Source organism: Trichomycterus rosablanca, chromosome 20, assembly GCF_030014385.1.
Source record: "Trichomycterus rosablanca isolate fTriRos1 chromosome 20, fTriRos1.hap1, whole genome shotgun sequence".
Lineage (NCBI taxonomy): Eukaryota > Metazoa > Chordata > Actinopteri > Siluriformes > Trichomycteridae > Trichomycterus > Trichomycterus rosablanca.
In genome coordinates, this window is record NC_086007.1 from 1,701,693 (window position 1) to 1,714,353 (window position 12,661).

Here is a 12,661-nt window from a genome sequence, read left to right on the forward strand (position 1 = left end):
CTTTAGTGGTTCGAAACTACAGTTCGACTACTTTTAACTTTGGCCTGTTTTCTCTGTGTCTATGTTGGCTTATGTCCAGGTACTTTAATGTTCTTCTACCTGCCAAGACATACAGTGCGTTAGGTGGATTGGCTGCTCCAAATTGCTCCTAGGTGTGAGCCTGAAATGTAAAGACTCGTGATTCGGTAAATTCGATACACTCCAAAGAGTTGTTCAAATGACTCGGTTCCTTACGTCACCAGAAAACCGACCAACCAGGAACGTGGAGAGAAGCGCTCGCGCCCCCTTCTTGTTAACTGAACTGTGCCGATTGATGTCGCTTTAGCTTTAGCTAACTTGTGCTAGCGCCAGCGTTAGCATTTGTTCTGGTCAACATGGCGACAGTTCTACAGCAGGCGTTGGAACGGACGGAAATAAATAAAATCCCGAAAGCCGTTCAGAACAAACTGGAGAAGTTTCTCACGGACAAGCAGACGGAACTGGAGTCTCTCAGAATCAACCATGAACGTTTTAAAACTGACTCCGGTGGGTAACTATGCTAAGCTAACTAACGGGGAGACGCAACATAGGTGCTGTGTTCCAAATCGCGCTCTTTCCCCCTTATAGTGTTCAGCTACCGTATTGATTGCTCACTACTTAGGCGCACTAAGTAGTAGTTTAGTTTGTGACTTGGAACACAACCTAGCTTATAGAACTGTTTCTCATGCGCCTGGTGTGTTGAGAAAGTGAAACTTTAAAGAATGCATGATGTAAATACAATTATCAATAAAACGTGTTTAACAGTATATTAAATTAATACATATAGAATAATCTAAATACAGCAATATGCCATGAAGCTAGCTAGATAACGATTCATTACGTGATTCTAGGGTTTTTCCACCTCTGGACCTGAAAGTCCACTGACCTGCAGAACATTATGCTTATTCCTGCTCCTCACACCTCATCCAGCTCCAGGACTGTTGGACTTATTTGCTTGGACAATGCATTACTTACATAATTAAGCCTCATTATTAATTTAGTTCATAAATAAAACACCATATATATTGCCAGTCTTTGTGTATGGAATACTGGTAGTATTAACAGAAGTCCATATAGCTGTGGTCAGTCTTTACCATATCTAAGCAGCTCATCACTTGGGTTTGATACTCACTCTGGACACATGTTCTTTGATGGCCATGTGGTGTACTCCATGTACTTTGGTTACCTCCCAACTCCCCAAAGTAAGGAATTGGCCCTTGGTGTGTGTCAAGGGTGTCCAATGATATCCACAAAGTGCCAGTGGGGCCACAAACACATACACACATAAACACAACTGGTTAGTTGTTTCAGGTAAATACTCCTGCCTGGTTGCTATGAAAGCATTTGATTGTCTGCTATGCATGCCAGATGACACTGGACCAATGGCGACTCTGACCAGAATGAAGCATTTAATGAAAAGGAGCAAATCCTGCTGGTGCTATGGGCATTCAGTGTTTATTTATATTACAGGAGCAACATAGGCAGCTCTGCAGAGGTTTGTTATTCAGTCATTGTAATTGTATCGTACATTCTGTGTTGTGTGTACAGAGCAGCAGTATTTCAACGTGGAGAAGAAGCTCATTGACATGCAGGAACAACTGCTGTCCAACAGTAAAGAATTTGAAGCTCTTAAGGAGGAGAACTCTCGGCTGAGTGAGTAACTTTGTGAAATAATCTCTGCAGGACTTGAAATTATAGTCCAGCTCATTCAGATAACCCTAAATTAATCTAATAATATCACTGTCATCATGTTTAGCTGAAGAACTCAAGAAATTTAAAGAAAATGAGGAGCAGGAAACGTCATCACAGCTGGTAAGTATTTGCATTTTATGCATAAAGGCTTATTTATGTGATGACCTATTGCTTGCTTGCTTGCCAAAGTAAGCTTAAGGTTCGGCTATCCTGTTTATTAAGTTGTTTATTAAGGCTGATGATTTGATTATTCATTTTTTTGTATCATATTAATGCCTAATTAATGCTGTATTAATACAGTCAGTGACCCACCAGCCAGTTTTTTTTTATTAGCAGAAATGATTTCCTGTTAATAAACCTTATATGTTCAGGGAGCTACAAACCTCCTCGCTTTCTTAGGTCCTCTGATGGAAGTCCTCTCACTGTTCCTTCCCCAATAAGAGGCAGATCTTTTAGTGCTGTAGCTCCTAAGCTCTGGAACTCCTTGCCCTGAACATTTTGTGACTGTACGAGTTTCCTCTTAAGTCTGTAGACGTTCCTTTTCAATCAATACTGTCCAAAGTGCTGATGTGTAATCACACTGCCAGCTTCAACATCACTGTACTGTTTTTAGCTGGTATTTAAATGCGCCAGTGGAATTGATTGTGTTTTTGGTTATCTGGGTATCCAGCATCTCTTATAACAGTACAGTGAAGATGATGTGATTATCTGTCACAGGCTAAACCCCAGAAAGCCAAATTTGAGATTGAAGCAGAAAACAAGGAGCTGTCCCGCCTGCTTGAGAAGAAAGCACAGGAGGTGGAAAATCTCACTGGTAAGTAAAACATACAGTTCATGTCACCAGTTTCTAATAGATTCATGATAAATGTGACTCTGTTGCCTTGTGTACAGAGGACCTCAAGCGCATCACTGACAAACTGGAAGAAGTAAGTGCAGCAAAAATGGAGATTCAGCTCAAACTGGACGAGCTTCAGTCATCTGAGCTCTCCATACAGGTAAGCGTAGTGACTCTGCTTATGATTACACAGGTTATGATAGGGTTTAGGACTGACCGCTGTGGTTATTAGATAGTGTTTCAGCTACACGTCTCTCAGCTGCTGTGTGTTTTCATTTGCCGTGACTTATTTTGTTTACTTACTTTATTTATTTGTTTGATTAATACATTAAGGCTGATGACAATATTAGACAAACACACAAAGTATTCATTTCAAACATCAAATAAATACGGGATCATATTGAAATTAATTTTGATTTTGATGGTAGTATCTGATTGGGTCCCCCAGGGTAATTTCAGGACATTAAGTAGTATTTCTGACCCTGTACCAAGGCATATTAAGGAGGAATGAGTATCCCACAGCGGTGTCCTGTGTATTTTATGGCAAGTTTATGGTGTGTCTGGGTCTCAAGGGCTAAAATACTGTATATGTCCTGGTGCAGCATCGAGAGAAGAGGATGGAGCAGGAGAAGGAACTTCTCCAGAACCAGAACACGTGGTTAAACACTGAGCTGAAGAGCAAAACGGACGAGCTGCTCACAGTAACCAGAGATAAAGGCAAAGAGATCCTGCAGCTCCGGTGCTCCTTAGAGAGCAAAACTGAAGAGGTTGGATATATAAGCCTGATCGGTCACTGTTAGTGTGTATTAGCATGTCGGCTGCCTTTAACTAATGAAAGTGATGCATCTTGTAGGTAACCAGGCTTCAGGAGGAGGTGAAAACTATGAGGAGTTCATGTGAGAACCTGCAGAAGAACACAGAGGAGCTGTTGGCCAAACTAAAAGAGGTTTGTCTGTGTTTTCTGCTTTCCTCAGAGCTCAGTTCTGTTCTGTCTGATCTGATTGTAACCCAGGGCAGGTGGCTAAAAGTATGTGGACACCCCTTCTAATAACTACGTGCAGGTTTTTAGTAACACCCAAGTGTGTTAAATCGATGATAAATTAATTTTCACTTTATTTTTTCACCATGACTGTGCTCATGTTCCCCAGCCAAGGTCCAAGAAGCTAAATACAAAATAAACGTAACATGAGCTTTCATTCTCTGCAGGAAAAAGACCAGCGCATCGCCATGGAGGGAAAATATCGCAACGAACTCAATGCCAACACACGACTCTGCAACTTATACAAGGTAAAGTGTTTAATAAATCTAAATAAACATGTGCCGATGGTAAGTTTTACTACCAGTAAGGGTGGCGTGGTGGTAGCACTGTCGCACTGTCCTGGGTTCGATCCCCAGGCGGGGCGGTTCGGGTCCTTTCTGTGAGGAGTTTGCATGTTCTCCCCGTGTCTGTGTGGGTTTCCTCCAGGACTTCCGGTTTCCTCCTACAGTGCAAAGACATGCACGTGAGGTGAATTGGAGATACAAAATTGTCCAAAACTTGTGCACTGATGAATCCTGTTGAACCAGTAACGACCTGTTCTGTCGTGAATGTTCAAATGTGGAGCATGACGTTCAAATCCTAATAAACAAACAAATTGATGCTTCTTTTAGGGTGTGGGGGGTTAAATATTTCTGAATGCAACCGGTGTCTTATATTCTGAGCTTTCTGTTCTCCTCAGAGCGCGGCGGCTGACTCCGGGACCAAGAACGTAGAGCTCACCAGAGCCGTAGAAGAACTCAACAAACTACTAAAAGATGCAGCAGAATGTAGGACACATGAGTCTCATATTTGTGTTAAATATTGAAGGTTTTTGGTAGTTTATGAGAAGCCTGTAAGCGCTGTGGATGTACCATTCATGCCAACAGGTAGCAAAGCGACCGAGAAGAAGTTTGCCGAGTTGGAGGGCTCCCAGGGGAAGGTGGAGGCGGAACTGCAGGAGAAGATCAAATGTCTGGAAAAAGAGCTGGAGAACGCTAAGACTAGCCTGGCAGATTTCAAGCGCAGAGGTGCAGTGGACTGTTTGTATGGTGTTAACATCAGACCCATGATGGTGTGGGACGATGGGACATTTTTAGCATGGTTGAAATCTGGCAACCCTAGCAAAGCAGTCTGCTGCTACTGGGTCACTGGGCCGTTCCACCAAATGGGTGCCAAATTAAATAAAAATGCATTTTTTTAAACACTGAATCTAGTAACACACACACACTTAACTACTCAGAAGGTGTTTTGGTCGAATCTCAGGCACCTTCGTTTCATTTGTACAAGGTTTCTAAGTGGAAATGAGCTGTGTATGAGTAACCGGACTGAAAGTAACAGGACTAGGAGTTTTTAACATAGAATTAGTGCATGCATAAAATATAGCAGCATGGAGAACATGCTAAAAGCCCGAGAACGCCAGGCACAGTGTAGTGATTCATCACAAAATGTTCTTTTTAATATACAGTGTATCACAAAAGTGAGTACACCCCTCACATTTCTGCAAATATTTTATTATATCTTTTCATGGGACAACACTATAGACATGAAACTTGGATATAACTTAGAGTAGTCAGTGTACAACTTGTATAGCAGTGTAGATTTACTGTCTTCTGAAAATAACTCAACACACAGCCATTAATGTCTAAATGGCTGGCAACATAAGTGAGTACACCCCACAGTGAACATGTCTAAATTGTGCCCAAAGTGTCAATATTTTGTGTGACCACCATTATTATCCAGCACTGCCTTAACCCTCCTGGGCATGGAATTCACCAGAGCTGCACAGGTTGCTACTGGAATCCTCTTCCACTCCTCCATGATGACATCACGGAGCTGGTGGATGTTAGACACCTTGAACTCCTCCACCTTCCACTTGAGGATGCGCCACAGGTGCTCAATTGGGTTTAGTCCATCACCTTTACCTTCAGCTTCCTCAGCAAGGCAGTTGACATCTTGGAGGTTGTGTTTGGGGTCGTTATCCTGTTGTAAAACTGCCATGAGGCCCAGTTTTCGAAGGGAGGGGATCATGCTCTGTTTCGGAATGTCACAGTACATGTTGGAATTCATGTTTCCCTCAATGAACTGCAGCTCCCCAGTGCCAGCAACACTCATGCAGCCCAAGACCATGATGCTACCACCACCATGCTTGACTGTAGGCAAGATACAGTTGTCTTGGTACTTCTCACCAGGGCGCCGCCACACATGCTGGACACCATCTGAGCCAAACAAGTTTATCTTGGTCTCGTCAGACCACAGGGCATTCCAGTAATCCATGTTCTTGGACTGCTTGTCTTCAGCAAACTGTTTGCTGGCTTTCTTGTGCGTCAGCTTCCTTCTGGGATGACGACCATGCAGACCGAGTTGATGCAGTGTGCGGCGTATGGTCTGAGCACTGACAGGCTGACCTCCCACGTCTTCAACCTCTGCAGCAATGCTGGCAGCACTCATGTGTCTATATTTTAAAGCCAACCTCTGGATATGACGCCGAACACGTGGACTCAACTTCTTTGGTCGACCCTGGCGAAGCCTGTTCCGAGTGGAACCTGTCCTGGAAAACCGCTGTATGACCTTGGCCACCATGCTGTAGCTCAGTTTCAGGGTGTTAGCAATCTTCTTATAGCCCAGGCCATCTTTGTGGAGAGCAACAATTCTATTTCTCACATCCTCAGAGAGTTCTTTGCCATGAGGTGCCATGTTGAATATCCAGTGGCCAGTATGAGAGAATTGTACCCAAAACACCAAATTTAACAGCCCTGCTCCCCATTTACACCTGGGACCTTGACACATGACACCAGGGAGGGACAACGACACATTTGGGCACAATTTGGACATGTTCACTGTGGGGTGTACTCACTTATGTTGCCAGCTATTTAGACATTAATGGCTGTGTGTTGAGTTATTTTCAGAAGACAGTAAATCTACACTGCTATACAAGCTGTACACTGACTACTCTAAGTTATATCCAAGTTTCATGTCTATAGTGTTGTCCCATGAAAAGATATAATGAAATATTTGCAGAAATGTGAGGGGTGTACTCACTTTTGTGATACACTGTATAACTAATAACAACTAAGGATAAAATGTAGGTAACATGATTGTACGTTACAATATTGTCAAACATACAGGGGAAAAGGGAGAACCTGCTAATGCTCTTCCCGTGAGCTTCAGTAGATACAGATCATGTACGTTTCTGTTTAAAATGTGACTTGATTAATGAGAATATTTCCACAATTTTATTATCAGAAGGGTGAATATGTGAGGGTAACAGGACTGAGTGATTAAAACATGGATTTTAACCACATTATTATGAATTTCTTATGGAAAATAAATATTAAAAATGTAGATGGATTTGGAGTCACCAAATTATGCAGAAAAAAAGGATTTCTGGCAGATTTTACTCTACTATTATTATATTTTATTGGAGTGTCGTGTTAGAGAGTGTTATAGGGAGTTTTTATTAACTTTTAAAATTATGTCGCCTAAATTTGCAATTAGATCAATGTGCAGGACACTTTGCTCAATATAAAATGCATTTTAAAGTTAATTTTAATGGCCGCTCAGGTGGCGCAGCGGTGAAAACGCACACTGGGATCTTGAATAAATCGTATCGAGTCTCAGCTCTGCCTGCCGTCTAGGCTGAGCGACCACATGAACAACCATTGGCCTGTTGTTCAGATAGGGGTGGGATTAAGTCGTATAGAGTCTCTCTTGAATAACTAATGCGATTATGACCTCTGCTGGCTGATTGATGGCGCCTGCACAGAGACGGGGAAAAGAGTGCTGTCAGGGTGTGTCTCTCCGTACACTGATGATCTGCACTGCACTCGTCAAAGTGTAGGTGACAAGATGCATACGGCTGCTGCCCACGTGTCGGAGGGGGCGTGGGTTGGCTTTCGTTCTCCTCAATCAATGCGGGGATTGGTGGAGAGGAAGCATGATGCAATCGGGCAATTGTGCAATTGGACGCGCTAAAAAGGGAGAAAAATGGGAGAAAATACATAAACTATATATATATAAAATATATTTGTATATATTTATATATATATATATAAAGGGGTTAATTTTCATATACATACAAATAAGGTTCTGGGGAAGGAATTGGCACAGTTGGGGGGAATGGCCCACCAAAGTACGGATTCACTCTGTTTCCTTGCTAATAAGTGTCATAAGTGGCGTGGCATGATAATAAATAATCGGTTCGTTTTTCCTGACAGGAGTTCCCGCTCTGTCTGAAGAAGAGCTGACCAACATGTCTCCAACGGCAGCTGCAGTGGCCAAAATCGTCAAACCGGGCATGAAACTCATGGAGGTAAAGAAAATAAAAGCCTCCTCCAGCATTCGGGAGTGGTCCTGCACGGCACTGAGATATTAACTCTGTCTGTTTATTTCTTATTACAGCTGTACAATTCGTTCGTGGATGCTCAGGACCAGCTGCAGCTGGAGAAGCTGGAAAACCGGCGCCTCAGCAAGACGCTAAACGAGATCACGACGGAGGTGGAGCGTAAGGCGCCTTTGCTCAAGAGGCAGAAGGAGGAGTATCAGAACATGAATAAGTCTATGGGAAGCCTTTGTTCCAAATTAGAGCAGGCTATGAAGGTGGGTGTACGGTAATTATGTCACCAACAGACATCAAGCCCCTTATAAATGACTACATTCAAAATAAATGGCATTTTCAGTGGAACACACAAACACCTCAACATCAGGAATAGGCTAAACGGAAAGCGTACAGATCAGGTTATAGACACTAGACGCAGAATAGGTCGTTCCAGATTGACACACACACACTTAATATTAGGAGAAGACCCCACACTTTGTGTAGACTGCCACACACCAACAAAACCATAAACACATCCTGAACGAATGCCCAAAATACAACACTGAAAGACAAAGTGTAAATATGCCCAATACTTTAAAAGAAACTCTCACGAAGGATAATACAGAAATAATCATTACTGTCCTTAAAATATATGACTGAAATCATGTATATAATACAACACTGATTCCTGCGGTGAATGACATAAATGTAATAAACATGATGTTAGAAAAATAAACAAACGTAACTAGAAAATGCTGTTCAGATGTGCTTGTTTTATTTATTAATCACAGCATATACAGATGTATTAATATTCTTACCTAAAATGATGCTTTTAATTACATTTCTGCTTTTTTTTTGCCTTTGAATCGAATTGAGACTCATTTAATTTAACTGGTATATAATTTTGAAAGCCCTGATTTGGAGAATTAATCGTCTGATTCTTTGTTTGTTTTTCAGGAGATGAACAGACTGCAGAAAGAAACGGACGAGGCCAATAAACGAGCCTCGGAGCTGGAGAAAGACAATCGGAGGTCCGAGAAACAGATTGCGGATATGTCTCAGCAGGTACGTTCAGCCACGTGCATATGGGTGAACCAACAAGCTTATGGGCAGGTATCCACATAGTTCCAGCCATATAATACCGAGCGCTTAGCGGATTATGAGGAATTTCACAGGTATTGAGGTAAATTAGGGGTGCACGATTGCAATCTGGACATTATTAGCCAGGACTGTATGAACTGAATGAACTGTACCAGCAAGTTTGCAGTCTAGCAGTTGCTTGGCATTTTAAACATAATTAAATGAACATGTGAAGAATTAATCCTGTGGTTGCATTTCCTGCATTTTAAGGCATCTAAGAATTCGAACAGCGCACGTAGGAGGACATAAAATGTGTCTATGTAGAGGGCTCACTAGGTTCTCGAACACACTCTTTATGTTACATGTTGGGAACCACAGTGGGACCAGATTGTACAGGGCAGAGATAGTAAGTAATCCTGGACAAAATGTGGGCTAGCTTATACAGAAATATTCTTAAAGCAAGATGAATTAGTTTCTTTGCTGTTTCATGCCGTTAGGTGTTGTTTTCTTCAAGGTTGCTCTGACAGGTATTGAATCCTGGTTTCTAAACTACAAAAAGCCTGGATCCCTCAAATGCTGGAAGAATTTGCTCTAGTGATCAAAGTGGATTTACATCGGAGGCTTATTCCAGTTTATATGGGTGGCTCAGTGGGTAGCACTGTCTCCTCACAGCACGAAGGTCCTGGGTTCGATTCCCAGGTGGAGCGTGGGTTTCCTCCGGGAGCATCTGTTTCCTCCCACAGTCCAAAGACGTGCGAGTGAGGTGAATTGGAGATACAAAATTGTCCATGACTGTGTAAGAAGTAACTGTCATGAATGTAAAATCCTGATAAATACTCCAGTTTGTACCATTTGGTCGTATAGGGCGGTAATTGAATTCCTTCCTAACATTTTCGGCAGGTGCGGGTGTTGCTGGTGGAGCTGGAGGAGGCCCGAGGGACCAAGGTTGTGCGTGAGGAGGTGAGCTCGGCTGTGAGCAGCACCTCGGAGGTCAAAGGGGCGCGGCAGGTCGCTTTCCGCAGCGTGGAGGAGCTTCAGCAGCAAAACCAGAACCTGCTGGTCCAGGTTAGAGAGCTGGAGGAGCAGCGGGAGAAGAGCCAGACTGAGGTCAAGACCGCCAGGTATGCTTAATGCAGCATAATGGTACAGTAACAGGGCGCTCGCTGGCACAGTGGTTAATTACACTAGCCCACTATTACTGAGGGTTCGGGGTTCGAATCGGCAGCAGTGCTATTGGCAGGTCGCGTATCTACATACAGACGATTGAGGGATGGAATAGTTGAGGCCCAGGGCTGGATTGACGTCCTGTCTGGGGGTGTTAGTTACCACATTCTATTCAGTGATTTCGGGGAAACTGGACCTGGTAGCGAACTGTTCATTAACGATGCAGTCAGTATAAGAGCTTTTCTGACCTTATTTGTGCCGTTAGTATAAGATAACACATCAAGGATAAGGTGCTCAATTAGTAATCACAAGTCTGTCAAAGGTTCAAGCCCCACTGCCACCAAGTTGCCACTGTTGGGCCCTTGAGCAAGACCCTTAACCCCTAAATGCTGAAACTGTATTTGCATAAATGTAAATAAGATAAAGCTCAGTTCTACATGTATACTGGGACATGATGGGAGATTAACATGCAGCCATAATAAAGATTTTCTGCAGGTAAACTGTCAACCGAGTGGCACGGTGGCTTAGTGGGTGGCACCGTCGCCTCACAGCAAGAAGGTCCTGAGTTTGATTCCCAGGTGGAGAGGTCGAGGTCCTTTCTGTCCTTCTCCGGGTACTCCAGTGTCCTCCCACAGTCCAAAGTCATGTTGTCGGGTGAATTGGAGAAAAAAAATTGTTACGGCAAACACAGTCAAACACAAAGTGTGTAAAACATGACGTTCAAATAAACCCTAATAAACGGTCAGCTGGCTGCATGTGCACTGAGGTTAATGAATGAGGTTTAGTCTCAGATCGGTAGTCTGAGCTCATTATAGTGCTCCTGTGTGGAGACCTGTAGCTCCATTGATTCCTGTTAGAAGATGCTTTATCATGCACCTTTAGCACTGATGTCGAACGCTTTCTAATGACCCGACAGGCAGGTCGAGCTGGAGAAGGTGCAGAAGGAGCTGGAGCAGTTAAAGGAGCAGAGGAACCAGCAGAAGCAGCTGGCCGACTCGGCCACGAGGCAGAGAGACATGTACCGCATTCTTCTACAGACGGCCGGGGTGAACCTGCCTCCACAGAGTAAGCTCAGCCTAAGCTAAAAGCTTTATATAACTTATAAATATAACTTTTTATAACTTATTAGCTATTAATATTAAAGATTGTGACAGAATAGCCCACATTCTTGTTTAATGTGTTTGCACTGCATGACCAAAAGTATGTGGACACCCAGACAAATTATTAAGCTCAGCGGTTTCAGCCACATCCATCATTATCAGGTGTATAAAATCGATTATGAAAAACGAATGACCTGCATTTACATGAATTGGGGAAACAATCAGGAGGCAGGTTTTTTATGTCCAACATCAGTTCCTAACTTCACAAATCCTTATTTCTTCTTTATGTGTACAAATTCTCACATATCTTGAATATCTTAAGGAAAAGCTCGTCCAGAAGAGCAGAATATGTTAGTTGCCCATGTTTGTTTAAAATAAGAGGTACAGCAAGCTCATGGTCAGGTCGTTTGGACCTATACGGGACGCTTGGGTTAAGTAATTATGTGTTTTGCTTGTGTAGGCTCGGAGGGCGGCTCGGACTCTTCCGCACCCAGCAGGCCGGTGATCAGCGCCACTCAGTCCGCCTCAAACAAGTCTGTAGCTGCCGAGGTGGCCCAGACCATCCAGACTAAAGTGGCTTTCAAGCAGGTTAGTCCTACCACTCACTGTTTCACTTTTAAACTTGCGTTACAGCTCGAGCTTCTGAGAAATGGTGAGAATCAGAATCAGCTTCTCCCAGAGTCTAAAACGCTTCTGGTTTAATGTAATAAAAGAAGGAGACAGGAGCACTAAACTTCTCTTCATTATTACTGCTCATAAGTTCCTCCACTAATCACATTCCTCACTCGCTGTTTTACTACAATAAGTCACGTTAAGTGCTGTGTTGCTTTTACCGCCTCATATTAAACAGTTCGTCTCACTGGATGTCTTTGGAACGTCAGTAAAACATGCTGTCTGTTTTTTGTCGCTTTCCGTAGCTAAACGACGCTTTTACCACCTACAAGAAGGAGAAGGCCGAGAACGATAAGCTGCTGAACGAGCAGAACGAACGTCTGCAGCGCCAGGTGTCTGACCTGATCTCCCAGAAGGCCAAGCTCTCCTCTCAGCTGGAGTTTGCCTCTAAAAGGTGAGCAGGACTGACCTGGTGCAGCACATTATTCCAGTGTAGCAGCTTTTGTTTATTTGAATGAACTCTGCTGCGCTGAACCTTCTTCCTGCCCACAGGTACGAGATGCTACACGACAACCTGAACGGCTACAGGAGGGAGATCAACGCGATGCGAGACCGAATTCAGAAACTCTCCGCCACCAATCAGAGATACGAACAGATCATCCACACCATGACCCAGGATCTGAGGGAGGTCGGAGAGAAGCTAGCGCTCGCCGAGGTTAGTGGACCTACGCTAAGGCTGAAAACACATGATGCATCACACCGTGTCTCGAGCGTCCTACCACTTATTGAACTGATTGAACCTTTTTAAAACGCCACCAGTCTGACAA

The 12,661-nt window shown here is 43.4% G+C and overlaps 1 protein-coding gene across 6 annotated transcripts in view; it reads left to right on the forward strand.

Annotated features, from left to right (window-relative positions):
* Positions 1 to 313: 313 nt before the first annotated feature.
* tpra (translocated promoter region a, nuclear basket protein) overlaps positions 314 to 12,661 on the forward strand; it is a 38,766-nt gene continuing 26,418 nt past the window's right edge. For 5 of the 6 annotated variants that reach the window (XR_010015502.1, XR_010015501.1, XM_063016998.1 and 2 more), the window contains exons 1-18: positions 314 to 525; positions 1,567 to 1,671; positions 1,775 to 1,830; positions 2,428 to 2,524; positions 2,602 to 2,705; positions 3,148 to 3,312; positions 3,399 to 3,491; positions 3,752 to 3,832; positions 4,264 to 4,351; positions 4,451 to 4,591; positions 7,778 to 7,872; positions 7,962 to 8,159; positions 8,836 to 8,943; positions 9,859 to 10,079; positions 11,039 to 11,187; positions 11,683 to 11,810; positions 12,140 to 12,288; positions 12,387 to 12,549. Coding sequence is in view for 4 of the 6 variants with exons in the window: in XM_063016998.1 (XP_062873068.1) it covers positions 375 to 525; positions 1,567 to 1,671; positions 1,775 to 1,830; positions 2,428 to 2,524; positions 2,602 to 2,705; positions 3,148 to 3,312; positions 3,399 to 3,491; positions 3,752 to 3,832; positions 4,264 to 4,351; positions 4,451 to 4,591; positions 7,778 to 7,872; positions 7,962 to 8,159; positions 8,836 to 8,943; positions 9,859 to 10,079; positions 11,039 to 11,187; positions 11,683 to 11,810; positions 12,140 to 12,288; positions 12,387 to 12,549 (2,292 nt within the window). In the remaining 2 variants the exon portion in view is untranslated. Of the gene's footprint in view, positions 526 to 722; positions 750 to 1,566; positions 1,672 to 1,774; positions 1,831 to 2,427; positions 2,525 to 2,601; positions 2,706 to 3,147; positions 3,313 to 3,398; positions 3,492 to 3,751; positions 3,833 to 4,263; positions 4,352 to 4,450; positions 4,592 to 7,777; positions 7,873 to 7,961; positions 8,160 to 8,835; positions 8,944 to 9,858; positions 10,080 to 11,038; positions 11,188 to 11,682; positions 11,811 to 12,139; positions 12,289 to 12,386; positions 12,550 to 12,661 lie in introns of those variants that run through there. The other variant, XM_063017001.1, reaches the window with a different exon arrangement.